General features: G+C 36.5%; 2 protein-coding genes across 2 annotated transcripts; one reads left to right on the top strand and one right to left on the bottom strand.

Moving 5' to 3' along the window:
• Positions 1-696: 696 nt before the first annotated feature.
• Positions 697-23049, bottom strand: apoba (apolipoprotein Ba). The gene is made up of 29 exons (XM_079833127.1): positions 22952-23049; positions 22451-22510; positions 21946-22058; positions 20899-21044; positions 20639-20786; positions 19806-19958; positions 19581-19705; positions 18321-18409; positions 17744-18191; positions 17533-17647; positions 17291-17434; positions 16916-17121; positions 16073-16277; positions 15791-15970; positions 15500-15703; positions 15207-15374; positions 14921-15126; positions 14540-14722; positions 14313-14443; positions 12718-12928; positions 12374-12546; positions 12110-12285; positions 11873-11994; positions 11201-11574; positions 3016-10599; positions 2667-2778; positions 2551-2580; positions 2265-2451; positions 697-2183 (listed from the first exon to the last, which is right to left on the bottom strand). Exons 1-29 carry the CDS (start codon positions 23001-23003, stop codon positions 963-965), a joined length of 13266 nt encoding a protein of 4421 aa, XP_079689253.1. The 5' UTR covers positions 23004-23049; the 3' UTR covers positions 697-962.
• A 1373-nt stretch (positions 23050-24422) lies between these two features.
• LOC307136272 (required for drug-induced death protein 1) lies at positions 24423-26830 on the top strand. The gene is made up of 2 exons (XM_079833137.1): positions 24423-24748; positions 25260-26830. Exons 1-2 carry the CDS (start codon positions 24473-24475, stop codon positions 25395-25397), a joined length of 414 nt encoding a protein of 137 aa, XP_079689263.1. The 5' UTR covers positions 24423-24472; the 3' UTR covers positions 25398-26830.
• Positions 26831-27560: the final 730 nt, after the last annotated feature.

Genomic DNA, 27560 nt, shown 5'->3' with positions numbered 1-27560 from the left:
ATACACTAGTTGTAAGTGATTCTATAGTTTTGAGTGATTCTAAGGATGTGTAAGTTCTGACAGCCAAATTGGAAGAAAACAAACTATGTACTGCATGTAAGTTACATTCATCTAGGTACCAAAAAAGGTGTCAGAAGAGCCAGATGAGGCCTGCATCCTATCCCTTACACCCCCACTCCAGTGCTGATGACCTCTAACCTTGTCTGAAAAGACTGGTGTGGGAAAAGCAGCACGCACTTGAACACAGCACAGGCCCAGATTCCAAACAGGTGGCAGTCTCTCTGCTTAGCAACATTTGTTTTGGGGCTCTTTTGATGAGGTTATATGAAATAACAACAGGAGGGAACTGTTCCCCACCAGGTAACCAGGGGCAGTATATGGTGGGAATGTAACCTACTATATTAGACTGGTGTGGCCATGCACTGAGTGGAGTGAAACGGCACGGCTGGTTAACCATTATGATCTTATGAGGTGCAAGAAGTGAAATCCACAGCCGTGCAGTCGTTTGTTGTCATGAGGACATCGCCCTCTTTTGGCCAAAAGCTGTAAACAATTTATCACAACTTCAATGCAGTATTTTAAGAATGTTGGAGAACTGTAAAGGACATTTCTAAGGATTTGTGGAAAAGCACTTCAAAGTCATCTAATTATGTAAAAATTGTCTACTAATAATCTTTGCACACTTTACTCAAATGTATGTATTGTCTTGCAGCTTTTTTTATTTATATATTTCCTTAAATACAATTTTCCAAAATCATTTTAGCTTAATTACATTCTTAAAACATATACCAAGACAGACATCCCTTACATTAGTATATTATTTTTACTTTAATTTACTACAATTAAATTAAAATATAGAAATTATATACAAACTTCAAAATACAGTGTTTAGAGAAACACAATAACGGACCGAACAAATTGGTAGACAAAAAAAAGTATTTCTGACTTTTTAGTTAAGAGGTTTATGCCATGCTGGGCCATTCACTAAAAGATTTCCAATAGAAAGGTAGAGGAATATCCACATCCGTTTTTTTGTTTGAAACCCGTACATATGGCTCTGTATATGATGACAAGGACTTCATAAACGTAAGATAGCTCTTAAATAGGCTATCGATATACGATTCTACCACCATGAGAAGATCATTCAGATTTGAGTTGAGCTTCTCCATGGATATTTCATTGTACAGCTCCTGGACTTTGCTTTTGGCAAAGTCTCTGAGCTCAGACAAACCTCTTTTAGCTTCCCGCATCCATTCACGAATCTTCTGAGTAACTTGTAAATTCCCTGCCTCTTTGTAAATCCGATTGATGTGTGAGGAAATTTCTTCCAGTTTTTCAGTCCCGAGAGAGTTCATGAACCCTTCTGCCCTCTGGATGTAAACCCTGACTGAGTTTAACAGGTCCTGGAACACCTTCTCCAATTTGAGGTTTTCCCATCCTTCTATCGCCTGCATAATCTGATCCTTTGCTGATTTCATGGCAGACCTTAGATCTTTCAAAATTTTCTTCCCACTAATAACCTTAGTGGTACCAGGAAGAGTAAATTCTACTTTGTTGATGTAACCCGAAAGGGAGTCAGCAATGGCTTCCATGAGACTAAAAAACCTTGTAGTAGCTCTATCAGTTGCCTTTGAAATGAACTGCCTGATCCTATTGTACAACTCTTGCCCGGTAAACTTCTTCTCCAGACCTGGCAGGTGGAATTTTGTGTCCTTCAAGAACTTCATGGCAGCGTCCAAGAGAACCCGCATATTTGAATCATACTTCTGAAGGAATTCATTGACGCTGCTGGAGAACTGTCTGCTCAACTCTTGAAGATCAATCTGGGGAAAGTTCTCCAGTGTTTTCCTCCACATATTTTCACCATGTTGTCTGAGCTGCTCAACTGAGGTCTGCAGAGCATCAATCATGCGCGGGATCTCCTGGTAAGCTCTGTCGATACTGTTGGAGAGTGCGTTCTTCAGCTTTAGGGCAGCACGGTTCAGGTCCATGCCAAGGTGATCAATGTGGTACTGGTTGATAAACTTGTGAAAAGCTGCTATGATAGACGGAAGTCTTTCTTTAAGGCCAGTAATCATGTCTGAGAGTCCATTGAAATGATAGCCAACCTGAACACTCAACTTTTCAGAGTTCTTCAAAGTCACCTTGAAACTCATCAGGTCTGTGTCCTTGCCAGGGGTTGACTGAAAAAATAATGCAGATATTTTGTTAAAATATTTAAGTAAATTTTGTAAATTACTGACAAAAGATTATCACTCTCTTACCAAATATCTGCTGAACACTTTTGCATAAAACTGAGATGGTGATCTCCTAGTGAACTGGAACCCGATGAAGCCAGCTGCTGGTGATGATATCGAGGATGTGATTCCATTGTTGTGCGATGCATAACGAAAGCTCATGTCAGCAAAGGTCTGGCTTGCAACGTCAATGCCCAGTGTGTGACGTGAAGGACTGTGGTGTAAAAACACATTCACAGTAACATTAGTATTGCAATTTTGCAATGCGTAAAGCACAACAAAGCCTATGTAAAACAGAAATTTAAGAAATTACCTGGAAACTGAAGACTCGTCACGTTTCATTCTAGAGAAACAACAAAAATCATTAGGAAATTATGACAGGAGGCTTTATAAATGTGTAGGTTTGAGAAATTGATGTGTTGTTCTTACCTTAGATTCTGGCTGAGATCATGCTTCCAGTTTATATTCACATCACGATGGGTGAAGGTACTTTTTCCATCTAGACCCAGGGCTCCATTCTCAAAAACGATGGTGGTAATCACTAAAAATGGAATGTGAAATAGAATATTAATCAATAATATTAATTGAAAAATATTGTACAATGCTTGACAGATCAATCAATCATATATATATTTATAGTTATAATATTAATATATTAATGTATAATATTTTTATTGGTTTGTTTAGAATTATATAATAGTACATTATGTTTGTTAATTAAATTTATTATAAAGTGCTAATAAATATTCATATGAACTTCCAAGTCTTTTAAACTTACCATCCAAGTTATACTCCAAGAAAACCATGGTGGATGTGCAAGTGGACGTCAATGTGCAAGCAATTCCTGACTCTGTGTTTTCTATATTTCCAGTCCATGTATTGTTGTAAACTGGGGAAGACATTTTGACAGTGGCTGACAGGGCACCAAAGGTTGGAATAAATACACCAGCTGGGAGATGGAGTGATATCTCTGGGACTTCGATTTTTTGTTCAGGGATGATAATAGTTGGCAATTCAAAATGATATAGTGCTTTTGTGATGTCATCCAGACGTATTGGGTACTCGCCAACATCAAATGCTTTGGGAAGGTTAAATGGTGAGATGATGATTTCATACTCTGGCACACTGACAAACAAATGAGCCATTTTGTCTTTCAGATACTTAGTTTTAACATTTATGCTAGGGATTTCCACTTTTGGTAAACCAGGCAAATTAATCTCAAAGTTAGGTGTAGTGATCTCATTGGGGATTTCTAGATTTGTCAAATCAATGACAAAGGTCGGCACATGGAGAGTAGTGAAAGGTACGGTAAACTCTGGAACAGCTATAACTGGTGGTATTGAGATATAATCAGGCAAGTCAGGCTCTTCAAATCGCATATCAACCTCCCTAATCATTTGCGGAATTTCTTTAAACCAATTTGGAATGCTGACTGTTGTTTGCGGGATATTAAACGTCACACCATTTTCAAACAATTTTGTTGGTAGCGCAAACAGTGTTCCTTCCATGCTCTTGGTATATATCAGAACAGTCGAAACATTGAAAAACTGTAATTGGTCAGTACTGGTGACCTCACCAAATTTAAATATGTCCCATAGACTCTTATGGTAGACTGGCAATTTGATGGACTTCAAGAATGCAACATTCCCCTCAATGGATTCAGACATTTCCATGCGGATTTCAGACTGATCGTTTGATAGTGTCAGATCAGAGGAATGGATCAGTGTTGCTAGTTGTTCCTTGCCACTCCAAAGTAATTTTTGCTTGTCTGAAGCGATGGAAAGATCTGCATTCTGCACTATTCCAGCATAACCAAGGTTACTCGGCTGTGATATGTCAATATCAAGATTAGCTGACAAAGTTGCCAATGGAACAAACTCAAGCGTCAACCTCACATTTTGCTTTCCGTTTGTTGAAAACGATGCAATACTAGCTGCATTAGTGCTTGTGTAAGTCATCGTAGCATAAATACGCCGCAGAGAGGCCTCAAGAGCGAGGTTCTTAGTGACATCCATATTCCAGGAACCAGCCTTTTGGTGGTAGATCTTAGCAGTTACATCAGTTTTCAGAGTGGAACGAAGACCATTGGCATTCACATAAATAGTTGCTTCATTGTCCAAAGATCCAGCAAGATTTGCACTTTCCATGATGGCTGCATCTGCTGTTCCTTTCCAAGTGCTCTCCAGAGAGAAATAGGATGACAGTGCCTCAAGAGCAAATTTGTGATCAATGAGTCCAGTGCCTTGTGTCTCGATTATGGGTAAATTATAAGTGTAGCTAACTTTGACATTCGAGGCTATATTTGGTTTAGACTTAGTATTACCACGAACCACTTGATTTAAGTCCATCGTAAAAACGGGAAGCTTAATTTTAGCTATGTTTGTTAAGGAAGCTTCCATATTTCTCTTGGTGAGGCTCACAGTGCTTTCATGACTACATTCAGCACCTATATGTACCAAGGACAGGGTTGTGGCCATCTTCAGACCTCTCTTTTTATTGATGGTGGTACTTCCGTCAAGTTTAGCTTTTAGGACATCGAACACGGATGTTGACGAGACATCAAACTTGATGACAATGTCAGACTGATTATACAGGCCACCATTAGAATTCAGAGACATTACAGGAGATTTGATCGAGAACTCATAGGTCATATTTCCAAATGCAGGTATCATGATGTTATTCTGAATTTCTGGTATTGTAAATGTGGGTAGGGTCAAGTCTCGGAGCGTCTCGGGCACATGCAAGACTGGTAGTTCCAAAGATGGAAGCACAAGTGTGTATGATGGCACTGAAAAACCCATCAAAGGAACTTTAAAGCTTGGTGTGCTTACCTCCTTGGGTATGAAATAACTAAATGCAGGCAATTCGGCTCGGAAGGCTGAAACCTCAATGTTTAGTATGGGTATGGTGTATCCAGGAACAGTAAAATATCTTGGCGGCTGGTTTGATGTCTCAATTTTGTACTTTTCATTCTGAATTCTGGCTTTGTTGTAGGAATTGGTGAGGGCATCAAAAATGTGGTCTCGTCCGAGTTCAAAATGCAGACTCATAATCTTGGCATTTTCATTGAAGGCTTCATAGATTGGCTCAAGGTTTAGATCAAATGTGTGCTTGTCTGGATTTTTCTGATACAAGAGCTTGAAATCAATGTCAAATGATTGCTGAGGAGTGGTCAGAAGATCTTTCAGACCATAATCTTCCCAAAGAGAAAACTCTTTGATTTGGGGTGTTTTCATATCCAGGTATGGGATCTTAATTTCTGGAATACTGAGTGGAACAGTTAAGAAGTCAAGATTGGCTTCACCATCAATAAAAGCATAGATTCCAGCTTCATTTTCACTGTTATCCAAAGTAAAGTTGTGCTTGTATTTGTACTGATTGAAGCGAGCCAGACCTACCCAAAAAGCATGTTGCTTATTGGAGTTCAAGGTAAATCCAAAGTCATCTTGGAGATCAATTTTTCCAGTCAGCTTTAGGGGCAAGATAATTTTAGAGTTACCTTTATTTCTGCAATCAAGTGTGACCTCAAATGGTTGAGCCAAGAACTCACATGCATTGGATATACTTCCACTCACTTTTCCAATGAGCTCAGCGTTGTGTGAAATTCCCATTTCTATTCGGACATCCTCCATTTGAGCCTTACCTTTAAACGTCAAAATACTGCCCTTAATGAAAGGTGCCTCAGTCTCAGCCCTGGCATCAACAGTAATGTGGCTCAGGATAACAGACTCTGCATTAACTGACTGCTTCATCTTAAGGTTTCTGCTGTTTGTTTCTCCATCAAAATTGAGCTTTGCTGTGCCAGCATTGACAGTGAACTCCAAATTGCTCTTGTGTGTAATTTCATCAGAAAAGTCATCAATGGACTTGATGGTCCTTGATGGACTTAATGGAGACCACTTTCCACTTCCCCCTGTTCCAATGGTCACAGATATAATTCCAGACTCAAAGCGAGCCTCTGCTGTTTTGGTTATTATAGCCTGACTGGAAACATCTATGTTGGGTATGTTCAGATTATGTGTGTAAGTTGTGTCCATATTTGCAGATATTCCATTTTTTAAAGCAATGTCTACATTGTTAATCAAATCAGCTGTGTAAATACGAGTGATGACTTTAGCAGCCGTCTTGACTTTTGCTTCTGCTGAAGGACCACTTAAGACAACAGAAGCCTCATGGTCAATTCCAAGGGCCATGTGACTAACTTTCACAGTCTCACTAATAACCATTTTTCTCATTTTTGGAGCCTCAATTTGAAGCATTGCATCCAGAGTATAGTCAAGGAATTCAAGGCTTGACTTTCCCATTGAGTTCAGAGTAGCTTTAAAATGTGGAGATTTGGGTGTTCTTGTTGTGTTCTCGAGAGCTGCTGATGTCATCAATGTATAATGAGGAGAATCTACTTTGAATTCTCCATAAAGTTTGCCGAAAGCTGGTAGACATGGTTCAAATGGGATTGCAGGGATTTTCACTTCGGGTATTGGCAACATTGTAATCTCAAAACTCTCCAGTTTCAGTTTTGGAACAGTGATCACTGGGAATTTGATCTCTGATAGAGTGATCTCTGAGAAAGTAAAATCAGGCAAGTCGGAAAGATAAAGAGCTCGTAAGTCCCCGAAGATGGCTTCAGGGTCCACTTCTGGCATTTCTATCTGGCGAACTTTGTCAATGAAGTTAATAATGCTCTGCTTGATTTTCTCAAAGTCAACTGTGAAGGAAGTAAGACTGATCATGTCCAGAATAGTGAATTCTGGTATTGCTATCATTGCTGGAATTGTAATATCATGTATCCTTGCCAGTTTAATCTTAAAGGCAGGAACCTCAAGAGTTGTGAATGGAAGAATAAAGGTGGGTACGTCAATTTCTGCCGTCTTTAGAGCGTTGAAAACTCCCTCCACAGCTTGAGTGATTTGATTAAGGAGCTCCTTATTTTCAACCATCTTCTTAATTTCATCAATGAGTTTTATGAAATGTGATGAGATGAATTCGAGCACGTTGACGTAAGCACCACTTGCCCTTTCCAAGTAAACCGAGATTTCATCCCTGATGTCCATGTCACTGACTCTCTGCCTCACATCCTCGAGAATGTCTTGGATCTTCAGTTTTATGTCTTTATATGCAGTAGTGTCAATTACATCTATAATATTCCTGCAAACTTCAGCTATCCTTGTATTTTTCATTTTCTCCAAATAATCAATAATCGTCACCTGCATCTCTTTTATAAACTCTCTGGATGCCTCAATTTTTTGAGGGATTTCATAAACTTCATTAATCTGCTTGTTAATATAATTGACTATGTTCTTTACTTTTTCATTTACTTCATCAACAAATGTGTTGTAATCAAAAGTTCTTAATGTCTTTAAAATAAAGAGAATGTACTCATTTAAATAATCTATAATCTTTTTGAAATCCATCAGCTTTAACAGAGAAACAATTCTGTCAAAAACCTCCATAACCTTATCCGAGATGTACTCAAACTGGATAGATTTTAATGTGTCCACTACAGCCTGCACCAGCTCTTGGATTCTGTACTGCTTGACTAATATAATGGCCTGCTCCACAAAAACTTCAATTTTCTTGTCAATTTCATACCTTAAAATAAGCTCTTGTGCATTTAAGTAAACTCTATTGATTTTCTCTGGAATTTCGTACTCATCTATCCAGTTGACAATGACATCCTTTGCAGAATCCAGTACTCTCTCAATGTCTTCATATGGGATTTGATCAGATAGTTTTTCCACATATTCAGTCAAGTCAAATGAGATTATATAGTCTCTCAGACCTTCAAGTAACATCTTGATGTCAAATGTCTCAACAATCTTCCTCAGTTCACTAAGCTTTTCCTGAAGTTTGGTTTTAATTTCATATTTTGCATCCAGTTGTTTCAACCAAGCAGCACTGCTGTCCTGCAACTTTTGTAAATTGATCTGTCTTATTATATCTTCAATACCATCAAAGCCTCTGATGACTGTTTTTGTTATTTCATACTTCTCATCAAAAGCTTTAAGTTCATCTCCAATCTGCGTCAAAATGTCAGAGACAGAATTGGTCCACGATCCACTCTCAATGCCATCTTTGATTTGAATCATCAGATCCCTAATTCTGGTCGCCAAATCAATAATTTTCTTTCTTGAAGCCTCCTTAAATTCCTCAGCATATGCATCAAGATCATCTATTGATACAGTGTAGTCATGTATGAAGGAAATCAGCTGGTTCTTGACATTGTTGACTTTGTTCTCTAGGTCCATGTCCACAATAATGTCATTTACTTTTTGAGGGAGTTCATCCAACATGTTTCTAAAGCGACCTATCAAACCATTGATATCCAAACTTTTGAGGTAGTTTTGGAGGGATTCAAATTTATGAAGAATTTCATTTTTCATCCTTTCAAAGGCAGCAGGGAAGTTCTCGATGAATGGAAAATATATTATGTGACAGTCGCTGTTCTTATCATACTTGACAAACCCAGAAGCACTAAACTTTTGATTGTCTAATGTAATATCACTAGACATTGTTTCAGTGTTCAAAAGATTAGTTTGAAGCACTCCGGAGAACTGGACCCCCATCTCACTTTCTTGGTTATAAATATTGACATCTTGGTTGTATGCATGATTATTTAGCTTTGACTTATACTTCCATACCACAGACTGTTCATTAGGTATCAGAAAGCTGTCAAACTTGTTTTCAATGTGCGTTTCAGCTGACTCTCCATTTGGCAACATGTGTACAGCAGAAACTCTGCATTCATGGGACTTAGCAATGGCCAATGGTTCAGCTTTCAAGAGAAACTTACTGTAGAGCTGACCACTGTGCTTGCCATAAAACTTCACAGTGCCATCGCTGTTCAAAATGGCATCAATTGTAAGGCTAAACGGCATGGCCATTGTGCGAATGTTATTTTCAAGACGTAAAGATTCACAATTTACTTGTGTCTTGCTGTTCATAACAGAGGACAGTCCAGCAAAATCCAAGTCGAAGTTGTTACTTATCCGGGAATCAAAGACTTTTGCTGTTGTATCGCATTTGATGGTGCCAGCCAGATCTGCATAAGTAAATTCACAGCTGTGCTTAACGTTATCCTCTTCCCCATACTTCCCACTGAGGCTTCCAGCTGCGTCCATCTTAAATGGCTCCATCTTAAGGTGCCCATCACCACTGATTCCAAAATCAAAAATCTCAAGTTCATTATTTGCACTTATCGATGTGATAAACGGCTTCATATTAATCTTAATGTCGTGGTTGTAGGACGCTCCATCACAGATGAAATTGTCCGTTTTGGAGCGGAAAGCCAAGGTCCATAAAGTTACAGTCAGGGCATGTGTGCACTCCGATCTCATTTTCTGTAAGGTACCCATCATAGTATTAAGCAGACTCAGTCCTTGCTTATTAATACCAAAGTTCATGGTGTTTCTAGCAGTTCCATCAAAGGCGTTCCCTTTAAAAACACTGGTTAGAAACGCTTCTTTGGGTGAAATCTTACCCTCCGCACTGAGCTCAATTGTATTATCCTGTATTGATCCTTTTGATACAAGAGACATGGAGGCTCCATCGCCATCAATACCACCACTGAAGTTATTTTCAAAAGTCAAAGAGTTTCCCTCAATGGTTGTCATGCAACTGGTGGTCAAGCCATTTGCTCCAAAAGTAAGTGTGCCTTTGTGTATCCCACGTCCATTTTCAAAATTCAGCAAATCTTCTATGTTAATTTCAAGGCCATTACTGTTTAGGGATCCAGTTAGGAGGGAGTATGCACGATTTGTTGCATCATCTGCCTGGGATTCAACTTTCAGTCCGGCTTCCTCACTCGTGACATCAAGTTCAGCTTTACAACGGAGTGCTTTTCCAAGTGTAGTCGTGCTACCATCCGACTTCACAGACAGCTGGCCTTTCTTGTGCTTTAACTCTATCACATGCTTCAGAACATCATTTTGCGCATTTGTTTTGGACAAAAGTGACAGCTCTCCATTGACATAGGATCCTTTGATCACATTCTGACCTTGGATGATTGAGGAGTCAAACTTCAATGTGGACTCTCCTTTTCCTTCTTGTTTGAGCATATTGAAGATATAGGATTGGCTAAGGGTGGAGTTGGCATAGAGAGAGCCTATCCTGATGAATCCATCAAAGTTTCCATCACCAATGACTTCATCACTCGTGGACGTTGAATGAGCCGAATAATATACAGAGGTTTCCAGACCAATTGGACTAGATGCTTCAATTCTGTAGTTGCTCCTACCACTCATTTTATCAGCCATACTCAAAGTTTCAAAGACACTCAGGCTGGCATCAAGTAAACAATGACTGATGGATCCATTTACAAGGTACTTCAGAGTCTCATCGACTGTACTAGTGATCATGCCCATACCTATGTGAAGAGGGAAAAAAATCTACATTTAATAAATAATGAATTATAATAATTAACTAATAATTTAATAAAATGCACATAAAAATGTAAGTGAAGTAAAATAATTTCAAATAAACTGAAGATGCAATTATGACAGTCACCTTTGGGCCAGATTTATTAAACAAGGCAAATTAGCATGCAAGCGCAATCCCATATAAGTGCCAATCTGCACATGAACTACTGACGAAGGTCAAATTAAAGAACACATACACAGTCGGATCATTTCCATAATGACCAACACAGTGTACCAAAAGCAGCGCAAATTAATGTCTGGTTTAAGACTTTTTTTGGACTGTAAATAATGGCACAAATAACAGTAAATTGACTAGCGGAAACCTTAGTAAATCACCTACATGATTCATTGAAATACTCTCCTCCCATAAGTTTTGTGTCTGAAAGAGAAACTCCTACAAATGCATGCAATAAGGTCAGCTGCAAAAATAACTCTGCCCACGCCCTTTCAGCGCTAATTTTTCATTGCATGTCTTTAGTAGAGAGTTTGCGCTGACACAAGCTGTTAGTAAATCTGGCCCTTTGTAATGATTTTTGATGACTTAAATACCTTCAATTTTGTATGACAAGGGTGTCACAGGGCAGCTGGCCATCACTTTGTACTTGGCAACATAACTGGGAACGTCAACAGTGTTGTTTCCCCCTAAGATGGAACCCTCCCAGTCATAAAAGTTGCTGTTCATCTTGACAGACACCTCTGCTACACCTAGCATGGGTAAGGAGAAGTCCAAACTTCTGGGAATTGTGAATGATGGAATCTTATAGTTGTTCTCAGGAATATCCAAGCCAATGAGAGGAATTTGAATCTGGGGGAGTGTGAGGGTGGGAGGGATGTTCAGTTCAGCAGATGACTTTCCTCCCAGGAGAAGAGGAAGTGAAATGGAGATTCTGCCTTTGTTGAACTGGTATCTCATCAGTGCATCACTGAACATAACAAAAAACATGAAGAGAAAAAAAGTTTACGCTCAATATCATATATATAAACACTACAAGTGTTCCACCTAAAACTTGGACACACATTACTGTATTTTCATTTTATTGTATAAAATGTTAATGTAATACATCTTTTGTGACAAAAGGCCCCAATAGTGGTCTATTAATAGATCCCTGGGACAATTTCATCATGTGACAACAAGCCCCGGCCTCCCATATCAGCAGATGATGATGATGAATACTTTATTCATCCCTTTAGGGAAATTCAAAATTCAAGATTGTCACTCACGATTTAAGATATATTTTTTCTGGCAAAGATGGTAAGGTGAGCTCTGGGGTGCTTCTCTTGCTCCTCTGTATGTTCACAAATGAACTGCCTGCCGCTATTTTATCCAGCCAAATATTCACTGCCTAGGGACAAAAGGATTAATTATGAAATGTTCATCTGCAACAAAGCCATTGAAATATTCAAATGGTAAAATACATGCACTTTAGACAAATCTCAAATTTGATTTGATGCACTTACCTCTAACCCCTTTGAAATAATGTGACGAAGTTTCATGTCAGTCTTGGTGACTTTCTGGTCAAGGATATCATCAATACTGGCCTGCAGCTGGCTACGGTACTCCTCCATATTTGGAAAAAGTTTCTCAACTTCAGAGTTTACATCTGACTTCATTTCAAGTTCAACTTTATTATTATCTGCAAAGTCACCAAGAAAATAATTCAAAACTCAATAACAAATTAATTCCAGGAATGTTTGCTTCATTAGCAATGGGTGCTTAATTACCATATCGGAGTATGGCTTTCTGCACAGATGTTGTCTCCGGCATGTTAAAGGCTGTTTCAAGCTGCAGGACGAGCCCATTGTTATTCTTTAAGGTGGCAGTGGCAGAGGTGTCCATCTGTAGTGCTGGCACTGCCAACTGAAGCTCAATCAGACCATCCCTCATAGACTCCAGCCTTCTCAGAAACACATACATATCCAGATTAACATCAAATGACACGGCCCATATAAGTACTGTTAAAATAAGTCTCCTTAAAGCTGATGGGATTGCATTGTTCCTATATTTTTTCCACACTACTGAGTGTTTACTAAATAATATTTTTCAAAAAGAATTGTTTATACTGTACCTGGCATGCCCAATTAGGGAAAGCTGGGGGATGTCTTTGTTAGTTACATCAATTGTAATACCGCGCATCTTTTTTCCTTTAGCACTGCTATCTGTAACTGCCAACCTGATGCCAGCTTCAAGGTCATAATCAGGGATCTGAACGTCGGTGGTGAGGATGTTCTTATTGCGATTGTATTTCACTACTGCTGTGGCTTCGGTTGGTTCAGCACCTTAAAATAAGAGGAACTTATTTTTAGACCACTCAATGCACTCATTGAAATGCAAGCAATCTTGACCAAATTTTTTTAGTTATTAAAATTAAAATTAAGTTATTTTCATAAATTATTGTTATTATTGGTTTTGGAAGCGCATGATTTACTGAGCTGAGATAATGTCCATTAAATAGTAAATAGGTTATATTTACATTACAGCCATAAACCATAATTTGTTACCTGCTAACTTGTGAATGAATTTGACTAGACAAAATATGTGTAGTGCAAGTCATCCGCATCTTTACTCCATTTTCCCAAAAGGTAGAGGTGGTACAATTTTAATACATGTACGCTAAACATACCGTTCAAAGGTTTTTGAAAGAAGTCTGCATTTATTTGATCAAAAATACAGTAAAAACAGTTATATTGTGAAATATTATTACAATGGTAACTCTTTTGCAATAAGGTTCATTAGTTAACATTAGTTAACCACATTAGTTAAAATGAACTAATAATGAACTGCACTTATAAAGCATTTATTTATCTTTGTTAATGTTCATTTCAACATTTACTAATGCATTATTAAGATCTTGTTAACATTAGTTAATGCACTGCGAACTAACATGAACAGCTGTATTTTTATTAACTAACGTTAACATAGATTAACTAATGCTGAACAGAGGTGTTGTTCATGGTTAGTTCATGTTAACTAATGCATTTACTAATGTTAACTAATACAACCTTATTGTAAAGTGTTACCATTACAATAAAATATATTATATTTTTATTATCAATAGTAATAGTAGCTGTAGTAGTAAAATATTATTAAATATTATTAAATACAATTTAAAATAACTATTGTCTATTTTAATATATTTTATAAAGTAATGTATTCCTGTGATGGCAATGCTGAATTAGCCATTACTCCAGTCTTCAGTGTCACATGATCCTTCAGAAATCATTTTAATCTGCTGATTTAGTGCTCAACAATTTTTTCTTATTATTAATAGTGGTGAAACCAGTTGTGCTGGAGGTTTTGTAGAAACTGTGATAAAAAATGTTTTCCGGGATTCTATGATAAATAAAAACAGGATTTATTTCAAATAGAAATCTTTTGTAACATTATAAATGTCATTTCTGATCAATGTAATGCGTTTTTACTGAATATATGTATTAATTTATTTCAAGAAAAATCTTACTGACCCAAATCTTTTGAACGGTAGTGTATTTGTCAAAAAATACTTTTGACAATATTTAACACAAGCATATACTGTAGATGACCTCAAAGCAAACACATAAAAGCCACAAAAATGTCTTTGCAAGCACTGATAAATGTATTCATGCCATTGTTAGAAATAAAATAAGAAAGAAGAGATATTATTAAAATTGTTTGAAAACTTACTCTCAGCCTTGAGAACAATTTTCACAGAGTCGACTTTATGCCGCCCCTCTTTTCCCTCCCTCAGCAATGCATAGGCAATGGTTGCTGTGTACTCAGGCACTTCTCCTGTAGGTTGAAGTTCCAGAGCAAGCCTGGAAAGAAATTATTTATTCCTATTATTGCTTTATATGCATACACCATGGAAGTAATTAAGTTATTTGCATACTGTACATCCACCTGTTTCTCACCTTGTCTCTCCTGTGAGAGGATAGTATGGGGCATTATTGGTTAAACTAGCATTTGAATAGCGTAAAATGGTGCAGTAATTCATCCCAGGAAAGATGGGATTACACTCCGTTGAGTCAGTCCTGTCCTCTACCATGGAGGGGACAATCTTAGTCTGAGTGGAGGTCACTGAAAGCAACTTGTTACTGTTGTGGAAGAGAAAGAAGAAACATTTTTCTTTATGTTCCATTCAAATCGTTAATCTTATTCAGTAGTACAGAAAAAAAGTGACCTTTGAGTATGAGTATGAGTATGAGTATGAGTATGAGTATGTACAAGCATAAACGCACAGTAAAAAAGCATCTGATAAGAAACAACAAAGATATTGAGCTTAGTTGGCCTACCTGATGCTGAAGAGCTGGATGTTTCCTTGTGGTGCAGGGATGGAGAGCTTGACCTGACTGTCACTTACAGTGACCTTGGCATTAACAGCGCTTTCATGGTACATGTTTGTGTGTGTCTCAATTCCAGCTACCACAAATTCTGGGATATAAACACCCATTTGGGTAACAAACTCCACTCCCACAGATGGCATGAATGAAAGCTGTTGCTGTGAATAAAAACAGAAAACATTAACAATTTTCTATTTAATAGTGGCATGGCAAAATGTACACTAGTGAGAAGGATTACCATCATGCGGTCAATGGTCATGCCTCCTTTGGCTCCAGGGGCCAGAACTCCAGATAAGGAAAACTTCAGTGGAAAACCAGCACTTGTAGGTAGTGTAAAGGCCTTGTCCAAGAACATATAGTGAACAAAGACCTCATTCTCTAAGCTAGATATCATCTTTCCCATTAACTGCAAAGGCAAGAGAATATCACACTTAAATTTACATTTCAGTTACTGTTACATTTAGTTGATGAAGATTTTTATGGTAATGCAGTTAGCATACCATACTTTCAAAGTCTATGAATAAAACTTACATTCACAGACATCGTCTTAAATGTTTCTGTGTATACTTTAATGTACTGAATGATGAGATTGAGCTCATTGGTCTTCAAGTATCCCAGTTCTGTTCCCATAAACCGCAGGTAGGCCAAGCCTTTAGGAGCATCTTCAATCTGTTCAAGGCGTTTTTTGAACTCTGAGAGGTATTCTTCCATATTCCTCATGATGTCCTGAGGGACCTTATGAAGGAAGATATTTTTAAGCATTATTTAATTATTTGAATTATACACTTAAAAGATTTAAGATAAAATAGATAGAATATTTACCTGTCTTTTCATCCTTTCACCTCTTAGCGGGGAAATCCACTTATCTAAAACCCGTTTGATGGGATGTGGGATCTTGTCATTGGCCCAGTACATAGCTTTTGAGATCGTATCAGGGAAGAAACCATTTTCACCAAAGAGAACTTCAATGGCCGGCTCGAAGCCTTCACCTTCAAGACCAATCTGAGAAAGAAGTGATCACATGCATTCATAAAAATTGAAAATAGAGACACAAAATTATGATCTTTTTTTAAATTTTTATTTTATGATAAACTTATACAGTACCTCCAGTATTTCTGCATTAAAATTGTCAAGTGTGGTGGCTAACATGACTTCTCTGGGCATATAATTGGCAGAGTCAAAAATCATGTTGCTTTCTATGGAGCCAACCAGAGGGACTTCAATTTTGTAGTTGCGTGAAAACTTTGTGAAGTCCATAGGGTTAAAGCTTGCATCCCCTTGTAGAGCTTTAAGAATGTAGTCCTTTGCTCTAAACATAGACAAAAATAAACAAATAAATAAATTATGCACTATATATCAGTACCATATTGGTCATACACCGATATTAGAGGGGTTTTTTTAAGTTATAAGTATCAGATGATATAATAACAGATAATACAGGATATCAATTGTGGATACATTTGCCTTAATCTAACACTCACTTCAAGTTTATTTTTATAAACACTAATGATTTAATAATATTAATAATTAAAATATTATGATGAAATTCACTCATAGCATTTTAAACAACTGACTTTAGTTTAGAGTGTTTTATGATTCATTTATTAAGATAAAATAACAAAGAAGTTATTAGTTATCGGAAACATGAAAATAATAATTATAAAGCATTTTAATATTGGTGCATTCCTAAACATGATTAAAGGTATGACGACTTCTTATCTTGACAACATAAAAAGTATTTATTTTCTCTGAGGAAAGAATTGAGAATTTGTCCTCGAGATAAGACCTTTAATCTTAATACAACATGGCCAAAACTTCAAACACTTTTGAACATTCATTGTACAACATCCTGAGCACACTTTCTGCTTCTGCTTCCAACGAAAACATCAAGACAAATCATTTTGAACTAGTAGGCCATAATAATATTTGAAATATTAGTGTACATACGTGCTCAGGTTCGGATCTTCTGATTCCAATATGTTGGCGATATGGGAGGAGACAAAGCTCTTAACCTGCTCATTTTGCTCACTCTTTAGGGTCCTCAGCACCTTGTTTGCTACCTCAGGGTTCCTCATGAGCATCAGATATGCTGCGATGCGTTTTTGTGCAGATGCCTCTGTATTCTCATACTGTTGTATCAGGGCACTTCTCACCTAGTAACAACAAATCAAAATATCAAATTGAATCAAGATCATTCTGTCTTTCGCTTTAGATGAAAGTTTTCAAGTACTAAACTGATTTTATTTGAGTAACTAATGCATCATATAAGAACTGGAATAAGGATCATGTAAATGCTGTAAATCTTAACAAAGGTTGATTTACATCTGAATTCATTTCCATGAGTCTGAAAGCCTGGATAGCTGCTTTTTGTACTGGCAGAGAAGCGTACGTCTGGCCCACGCAATTTAGGAGAGAAGACTTCAGAGATGGGAATCTCTCCATGTACTTTCCCATGACACCAATAACCTGTGCAATAAATACTTTGGTTAATATTGAATCATTTATGCTTATTATAATATTCATCAGATGGATGGATTGAAAGTCTTGTTAGAGGTGACAAGTACCCTTAAAGTAAGGAAAGTGCTGTCTTCATCTCCAGAGCAATCACCTAACATGAACTCCATGAATTCAGCTACATCCTTCACTTCAGCTGTTGACGTTGCTTGGTCTTGAGGAAGCCTGGTGCAAAATATACATTAGAATTCCACTTCAAAACAGAAAAGCTTGACCTATGCTAACTGAGAAGCTGACTGAGTAAACATCACTGGCACTTACCGTTTCACAGTGTTGGCAAGAGCGTACATGATGGCTTTGCTTGGCTTGTTTTGGGCCATGCTCAGCATATCTCTAACCCTCTGAGAGCTGGCCTGGGGTAAGAGACTCAAAGCATAAACTATAGCATCCACCTCTCTGGCTGACTTATCAGAAGTCCTGAGGATTTGCATGATGGCACTGGTACATTCATTGGTTCCACACTGGAAGAGTGTCTGCCATGTAAGCCACTCTGAGATCTTCATCATCTCATCAGCAGCTCCAGAAAGCGTTTCATTTTTCAAGCCACGGATTTCAGACACCAACCTGTGGAAGAGGCTGGCTCTCTGTTGACTCTTTCCTGAGCCGCTAAGCGTATCCAGCTCTCTCAATGTGGCAAGCACATCATCCTTTGACTGAACAGGATGTTTGTCCTCCACCTCCTCTAAAAAGAGCTTCTTCTCAAGAGTGTCTGTTCAGAAGAAAAAGAAATTTGAAAATTTGTCTGCTTATTAATTTTTATCATACCTCAGTCCTAATCTCTTGTAAAATACAAAGTAAAACAAACTATTTTACATTCTTACAGCTTAAGGCTACCCACCATCTTTGCTGAAATATCTGCTGTTTATTTTCACTGAATCCTGTAGAGTTAGACTCTGTTTTACTTCTGAGGAGATACCATACTGCCCCCTGTAGGAGAAATTAGAACATTCCTATTCGTTAAACATTATATAAGTTATGCCAGGTCAATTATTATGTCATCGCAATGTTTTTGTCACATAACTAATCACAAAGCAGGAACTTTAAATATGTGCATATTCAAATTGCATACGTGAGTTTACAGAGCTAACGACTTGTGAAATGTACTTTCATAAGGCTATAATATAATAATAATAATGATATTATATAACACAGTACAATACAGTAATATTAGACTATATTTATAGTACTTTTGTGTAATTTTTGGAGCTTGACAGTTCTGGTCATTATTCACCCAGCTAAAAGGGAACGTTCTCAACACTTTTGCTAAAGTTCTGGCATGGTTGATTCTCAAAGTTATGAGCAAACATTCTTCCAGAAACATTAATATAGCTATCTGGTCTTTAGTAATATTCTCAAAATGTTAGCACAAAATGTGTTATTTATACATAATTCATCATTCATGTTTTAGTTGGACAGTCATCTAGTGTTTTTTTTATTTTTTATTATGTTTTCAAAGTTTTCAAAGAACATTCAAAAGAAGCATTCCCATAATGTTTGCAAAATGATTGAATGGAATGTTCCAGTAATGTAGGTACGTTTGAAAAAACTTGAAAAAGTTCAGAGAACTTTCAGAAATGTTTTTATAACTTATTGGGAACGTTCGCAAAATGTTCTTAGAACATATTTGTTAGTTGGGGAATTTTATTTTGTGGAAAAGAACAGTCTACAGTACCTAACATCACCTTTTGTGCTAAAAGAAATCATAAAGGTAACACTTTAATAGGGGGGTAACATGTTCACTACTAACTACAACTTTTGCCTCAATAAACCCCTAGTTTACTGCTTATTAATATTTAGTAAGGTAGTTTTTGTAGCGTTTAAGTTTAGGTATTGGGTAGGATTAGGGGATGTAGAATATGGTCATGTAGAATAAGGTATTAATATGTGCTTTATAAGTACTAATAAACAGGCAATATCTTAGTAATATGCACTAGTTAATAGCGAGAATTGAACCCTAAAATAAAGTGTTACCATCATAACAACATTTGGAACGACACAAGGATGAGTAATTAACAATAGAATTTTCAATTTTTGGGTGAAGTATCCATTTCTGATCAGGTCAGTAACCACAAAGCCTTTATGGGAAGAGATTACGTACTCATGTGAGAACGGGATGAAGAGATGCCTCTCTGTACACTGAGCTTCAGTCATGTGCTTTCTCCTGTTGTCAAATTGATAGTTGCAAGTCTGAGTACTGCTGATTAGTTTGGAAATAAGACCATTCTGCAAAAGTACATATCAGTTAAGTTGTATGAGTAGCCTTTTTGACTGAGATGGATATGAAAGAATGGATATTGAAAGAAATAAGCTATGTGTGTCCTACCAGGCCAGGCAAGAGAGACAGGGGGCTGGTGGGGAGACTGTGAGGTGAGAAATGGCTGCAGTCCGACAGATCTCTGACTACAGTGACATCTGTGTCAATGTCCTTCCGTGAGTTGACTGTGACATCAGTCTTGCATTTGCCATGGATTGTACTCTTAAAATGTAAGAACAGAGAAGAAATTAGGGAAAATCTATAGAGGTGTACAGTGGGATCCAAAGTCAGTCTCACTTTATTTTAATGGTCCCCTTAACTCATCCTGTTGACTATAAATAACATTGCACTAACTCTCATTAGAGTGTTAGTCGAGTATTAGTAGACTGGTAGGGTTAGAGTTAGAATAAATTGGCAAAGATACTTATAGTCAGTAGAATGTCTGTTGGAGGAGCATCACAATAAAGAGTTAGCAGAGTTAAGAGTTGGGCAGACAGTCTAATACTCTATTGAGAGTTAGTTGACATGTTGACAGTTGCAAAGTTACTTATAGCCAACAGAATGTTCAAAAGGGACCATCAAAATAGTATTACCCCAAAGTCTGAAACCACATTTAAACATTTTCATTTAAACCTGTAAATAAACAAAGTTTTAGGATTATGGGTTAAAATACAAATGAAAATCAATAAAATATTAAAGATCCAGCACATTTTCTGGGTCACTAATCAAATGCAAAAACTCATTTGTTAACTCAAAATAACACAAAGCAAATGCATTTTCACTAGTGGTCTCGGACATCTGGACCCCACTGTACATAAAAGAAGTGTATTTTACATATGACAGAAATACAACGCATGAAAAATGAATTGTGTAGACTGCATTTGTGTGTCTTTTAATCTCACCATTTTGTTATTGTGTTCTTCCTCCAGGACTGGCACGAGAAGAGCAGAGATTATTCCTCTTTTGATGTTCAAAATGTTTTCTGGCTCGTCCTTCTCTGGATAGATGGAAACACTGGTTACTTGCTCCACCACAAAATTCAGAGGGTTCCTGGAAAGGGGTATCAAAATATGATACTGTATTAACAATTCTAAAGAAACTGGAGGTATTTCCTCTATTTAAGGGGAGGAATATCCCAAATATTACGGGCTGTTTCACATACTTCTCCATGGCAACCTGGAAGGCCTCAGCTCCGGGAGCCTGTCTGTAAACAGGTTGACCCTGTGCGTCGATGACTGACACCTCGCTCAGGATGCATTCTCTTGTGTGAAGGACAAAGCTGCATGTCTGTGGGACCTCAAGTTCAACCTGATGGCGGACAGAGAAAATATATACATACAGTATTCTCATATATAAACACTACCTTTTAAAAGTATGGGGTCAGTAAGATCATTTATTTTTTATTTATTAATTATTCAGCAAGGATGCATTTAATTGATCAAAAGTACTATTTTATTATATTACAAAAGATTTCTATGTCAAATAAATGCTGTTAATTTTAAATTTCTCTCTCTATATATAAATATAAATACAGTCAAACCAAAATGTATTCAGACACCTTCAACATTTTCCTACATAATCACAGTTTATGCGCTATAGTTTAGAAAATGGTAATAAAATAAGACACAAACTCAGAGTTAAACTGTGTCAGAAGAAATTCATCTTGATAATGTCAGATAACTTTGACAGAAAGGTATGTAATGGATTACAATCAACCAATCAGCTGTTAAATTTAAGTACACAATTAGATGATACCAATTCCGGTCAACCAATTACCAAGCAATGCTTCATTTTGTCCAGTCTGTGGTGTAAAAGGTCGCATTAGCAATTAAAGAAAAAGCACTTAAGCAAAACATGGTCAGGACAAAGTGTCTGAATAATTTTGGTCCCAAATTTGTATCCATTTATTTTACTGGTAGTCCACTGTATGAAGAATTTTTAGGTATAATATGTCACAGTTTACTTTATTTTGCTATACTCACTTGCATAAATGAACTATAGTGTCCTGCACACACTAGTAAAAATATATCTGGTGTCTGAATAATTTTTGTTTTGACTGTTTATTGTCATTTCAATTGTAATAATAATTCTATATATTACTGTTTTTACTGTATTTAAAATAAAATAAAAAGTGACCCCAAAAGTTGAACGGTAGTGTATGCTTATATAAAAAGAGGTAAGGCCATTTTAAAGATTTTTTTTTTTGTACCTGACAGGAGATCTTTGGCCCGTTCCTGAGGTTAGCTGTACCTGTCACCCCATTTTTGCTCTCGGCTGTATACTGATAAACATATTTTCTGAGGTTCTTGAACCTTGCAGACACTTGAAAAGAAAAAAGCAATCAATAATTGTCATTATAATGTCAGTGATAAAAAAATAACAACTTTGTTATTTATTTCACAATTGCCTGGTTTCGCATGCCTAGTGTTAATGATGACTTCTGCAGTATTTCAGAGTCAGTTCTATGTAATCAGATGAACTGAAAACCTTTGGACCATTTGTTGACAGAGTGGCACTTCTCTGATTCAATATTCTTGAATCATACACATGTTCCACGTACCAGGGGTCAGTGTTGCTATCTTCTGCAGTCGATAGTAACACAGTAGGCCAGACTAAAGAAACTCATCCTGATTGGTTGCAGATAGAGTAATATGTCACAACTAACCAACCTAAGGTTAGTAAGAAGATAATCATGTTGTGTATTGATTTCTTACATGGGCATATGGATTGCTGTCCTTCTCCACTGTCTTCCTCACCTACCTCAGCATATGCTTCTACAGAGACAGAGAAAAAGTAGTAGCTAAATAAATAAAATCAACTTTATATTCAGGAAAACGCAGCAAATCTCAGTAAATGATAACAGTTCTTCTAAGAAAGGACAAAAAAAACCCAGATACAACTTAAGTGTAAAAACAGCTAACAATCTCAACACTTCAATTCAAGCACTGCAATATATTAAACTTTATATAATCTGTAAATACTAGAAGCTTTCAAAAGAAAAGGCATTTGAGTAACACAAAGACCTAAAAATAAGAATAGCAATAGGATGAAAAATCTGAAAAATAGGTGAATCAGGCAAATAGGAGTAGGAATAGTAAAATAGGAGTAAAATAGGGGAAGATGTAGATAGCACTAATATAGAGTACAAAAGTATAGTACAAACGTTAAAAAAACAACCGTATTTAATATATACGTTATATAGTATATAATCTTACCTGTAAATAAATGTGCACTGAGGAGGAGTAACAGACACAACTTAGTGTCCATCTTTATGGGCACTAAAAACTCCTTCTTTCTGTTTTTTCCACTAACTTCTCTTAGGATTCCCACCCAGCAGAACCTTTATAGCATGACCCCCACCCCACCTCCAACTGAAACCTCCTCCAATCAGTCAAAAGACCACAAAATGACAACTCTGACTTGTCAAAGTTCATGAACATATTCTATTTGAGAACACAGAGAGAACACAAGAAAACATGATTTATAAATATGGTAATATATGCAGTAGGCTAAATGCAGGGCACCTATTTTTCATCAATACAACATAAAACACAAGTGTGTACACACAATTATATATTAATATTTAATCAATTATATACTTGCAAAATGAAAATGTTACAGGTTTTAGTAGCTGATGTTTCATGGCCAAGTACATTTTAATTGAGAATATCTGGGGACTTCACCCCCTTCACTGTTCACTTTCTGACTGTATCCTGTATTTACCCACTGTCCTATTTTAAAGGGTAGTATGTCGTAATGCCTGATTCACAGATCTAATCAATAGGTTAATTAAGGCACAATGTATAGGAGTCCAAGCTGATATTTTGGCACGTAAAGTAACTACTACATAAGAGGGTTGCATAATAGGCCTATTCACAATCATCTTGAAGGAGTAGAAAATTGTCTTTTTTTAAGTTACAAAACAAAACAAAAACTCTTTTTGAAGTTAAAAAAGACTAATCGAATTAGCAACTTTTTGTCACATTGTACATGATAATATGTGCATTTGCACGTAGTAGTTGGCATGCATGAAAAATATGTCTGGTGGTCAAAGTCTATTTGATAAAGCTTTGCTATGATGCTTGCCATAAAAGATAAATAAATAAATGTATATACAATTTACACTGTGACTTCAATACAGGCAATATTTGTTCATAATGCAACAAAATGTACCTACATATTTTCATGTCAAAACCTAAAATGAAATAACCTAACTTGGCATGTTTATTGTATATTCTTTCATGGTGGTATGGAGCATATATCCTTTCTCAAACTGCAAGTGGCATACCTGTAAACTCCATAAATCAATAGGTGCTCACAATGTCCAAGGCATGGATCAGGCAGAGATGTGCATGAAGGCATAACTGGGAAAGTTTGTGTTCTTCTTAAAAAATAAAAATAAAAAAAAAGTAATTTTTCAGTGCATGATAGGTCTATAAAAAGAAAAGCAAACAATTAACTCCCTCTCACACATAAACCACATCTCGAGCTGAACTTTAAGTGTTTAGTCACCAAATGTTGTAATTATATTTCATGTTACAGAATAAGACTCGTCTCTAGAATAGTGTAGGCTATATAACACCAACTTAAACAAGAAAAGTGATACTCAAACCAGTTTTGTCACTGATTTGCCTCGCTGAACTGCGCATGCGCTGAACTTTTCCGGTCGAAGTTCTGTGAACTTCGCACCTGACACATTTGATTCCGATGGACACTGTATTTTTCATGTGAAGAAAATGTATCGAAAACGTGTCAGATACAAGCGAAAATCAAAATATAGAAAGGAGGACAAATCTAAAATTGTTCCTATTAACGACGCGCAATCAGCTAAGGAAGGAATCAAGGCTCAGGACTCAACGAAGCGCGTGAGCAAGAAAGAAAAGTCCGCCAAACAAGTGCACATCGCTTATTTACCGGAGAAATACCAACCGTTGGTTGAGGATGATATTGCTGAACAACCACGAGATGACAATATCAAGAAAAAACAAGACAAATATAAAAAGTTAAGAAAAGTACGTGGTTAAATGTCAAAGTTCGTTGTTTGTCTGATCATGATTGTTTATGACGGTATGCTATAGCCTATTCACACAAGTCTGCGTGGCGCAGAAACAATGATTTACAATAAGACAGAAACATAAAAAAATGAAATTACTAAAACAAAAAATAATAAAAAACATGATATTGCATGAAAAAAGTGTTTAGGGTATAGGCTATGATGTAGCAAGCAATCTAAAATAATTCATTAAAATGCTAAAACTTGAGTATGCTGAAATGTAAGCAGATTTTTCTTATTTTAATTTGTCCTCTCAACAACAGTTTTTTATTGAAAAACAATTATTTAAACGTCAATAATGTGGTTATTTATTTTAATCTATGGACAATAGTTTATCTTAATAAAAAAGTTTGACTAGCTACTTTATCATCATTACAATAATGAGTAGCCTAGATAAAGTAGCCTATACATGTGGGACTTTGAATATTGTTTTGTTTTATTCATCTTTGTTCATCCCCTCTTTTTTGCAGAATGTGGGAAAAGCTCTTCGTTACAGCTGGAAGTGTCTAGTGGTTGGACTGCAGAATTTGAGCACAGCCTATTCTATGCCACTGGGTGTCGCTGCCACAATAGTGCCAGACATCCACAGAGCCAGATCTCACGTCTAACACATGACTCAAAATCAGCCGGTTACATTAGGAGTAAGTGATCAATGTTGGATCCCCATTTTTACTCCAGCCAATTCCACATCAGTGAGGTCGAACTATGATCTATAAGTGTAAAAAGGTGTATTTTTATATATGTGCCGCTGTCATCAAAAAATTATTTGGCATGGAAGAGACTATGTGAGACAATTTGCTGTGATGGACTATGAATAATTAACGCACATATTTTTCATATAATGCACAACTGATTAAAGCATTTAACTTTACAGGATTAGGCCAAACAGAGAAGTTCTTGATTTTGATCTTTGATATGAGGGATCAAGTATAGAATAATGGTATTGTGGATGTTAAGCCAGTGGAGTGGATGTGGGCTGAACAGTCGGAATGTAATTTGATAAGTTTGTTATCAGAAGTTGAATTGTTTCTCAAGATTTTATTATTCTTAATTGTCCTGAATGTTTTGTATAAGCATAAATGTGATTCAACAGCACAGTTTGTTCTGCACTGTAATGTGAAGAAATTGTTAGTTTTTTTAAACAGGATTTATACTTTGAATTGAACAAAAATATTGATATTAAATTACGGTACTGTATTCACAATTTTGTATTTCTTACAAATTAATTTATAATAAATTGGATTTGAAATGCTTGCTAATATTGCTAAAACTATTTTAAGCCCGAAATTAACTTCCAATTGTTCACCAATAGGTGACAGCATTGTGTAGGACAACAGAAATGAAGATTGATACAGATAGACATACAGATAGAATATTATCTATGTACACTCAGAAGAAAAGGGTCTATATAGCAGGGTCGACTCGTAACCACCATAAACATTGAGGGGGCAATAATTATAAATGGACATATGAATGCTGCTCTGCTGCACTTCATTACGCACCGCTCTGTTTGTTAGGATGACAAATTGTTTTAAAAGTTATATTTTTAGGCTGGTCTAAACCTGCAGTCTTACAGTGCTCGTCAGTGTCTCAATGATTGAGATGGCCATGCAATCAAATCAAAGAAGTCAGTCTTACTGTTTGTTCACAGAAGACAAGTGCGAAGGCTTTAGTTTTATTGTGAAAGAGTGCGTCATAGGTAGCCAAAAACATTTAATATTTGACAACTGTTGATAGAAATGTTTAACGACCGACAGTTATATCCAGTGATGCAAACTGCTCAAGTGTTTTATCAAAATTCGCACTTTTAAATTTAAAACATGATGGAAAAACTTGACGAAGTTTATGTTATCGAGATATTCGACACACGAATAAGTAGTGTACATCTTAAAATACAATATTATAAGCTCAAACGTGCTGCTGCGTAACACGAGAATGAACCTTACTGGTTTTCGCACGTCAAGCAAACTTGAGCTTCTGTATACTATATCTGATGTGTGCATTGATGAATGTTTATATGTGAATAAAAGCCTAAATTAAATCAGTTCATCATATAAAGTCATCAGGTCTTTTCGGGAAATTTGAACTAAATCGCTCTATTCATATGGATTAGTTTTACGATCTCTTTGGAGGGACAGAAACCTCTCAGATTTCATTAAAATATTTTAATTTGTGTTTCTAAGATGAAAGAAAGACTTGCGGGTCTGGAACAACATGAGGGTGAGCAAATGACAGAATTTCCATTTTTGGGTGAACTAACCCTGTCAAATCACATCCAGGGCCGAGAAAACACATCAGACCCCAGAGGGTTAAACTTTTAATCCTTATTTAATTCCTTTAAATAAAAAGACCAAAAGACTCCCGTTTTATGAATTAAACAACTCAAACATACTTTATCACTATTTAATAACCAGTCAAAAATGAAAGTATTATAGCGTTCTTTAAAATTGAGTCAAGAACCCATATAGAACCCCATTGAAATTTGTTTCTAAGAGTGTATTATAATAAATTAATTAATTAACATTACTGATTTGAAGTGGGCTTTGGGTAGCAAGTTTAAACTAAATATCCAGATACCAAACTAAACCTCCACCAAAATCAAAATAAGGATGCGGAGTACTTTTCTTGTAACTTAGTTTCCCACACACAATACTCTTCTGTTTGATGTTTTCTGGGTTGTCCCGTTTTTACTAATTCATTAATTTAATCCACATCACCATGCCGAGGATTTCCCCACAGGTTCATTTCCAGTCATTTCATCATTACACTTA

The sequence above is a fragment of the Gobio gobio genome (genome assembly GCF_949357685.1).
Source record: "Gobio gobio genome assembly, chromosome: 13".
Taxonomy (NCBI): domain Eukaryota; kingdom Metazoa; phylum Chordata; class Actinopteri; order Cypriniformes; family Gobionidae; genus Gobio; species Gobio gobio.
The sequence above is the reverse complement of the archived record's forward strand: the minus strand, read 5'-3'. Positions and strand labels throughout refer to the sequence as shown.

Coding starts and splice junctions, on each gene's coding strand:
- apoba (XM_079833127.1), bottom strand. CDS start 23,003: ATGGACACTAAGTTGTGTCTGTTACTCCTCCTCAGTGCACATTTATTT. Junction 16,278..16,915: donor GAAGATCCGAACCTGAGCAC/GTATGTACACTA, acceptor GTCTATGTTTAG/AGCAAAGGACTACATTCTTA. Junction 15,127..15,206: donor TGACCATTGACCGCATGATG/GTAATCCTTCTC, acceptor TTTTATTCACAG/CAACAGCTTTCATTCATGCC.
- LOC307136272 (XM_079833137.1), top strand. CDS start 24,473: ATGTATCGAAAACGTGTCAGATACAAGCGAAAATCAAAATATAGAAAG. Junction 24,749..25,259: donor AATATAAAAAGTTAAGAAAA/GTACGTGGTTAA, acceptor TCTTTTTTGCAG/AATGTGGGAAAAGCTCTTCG.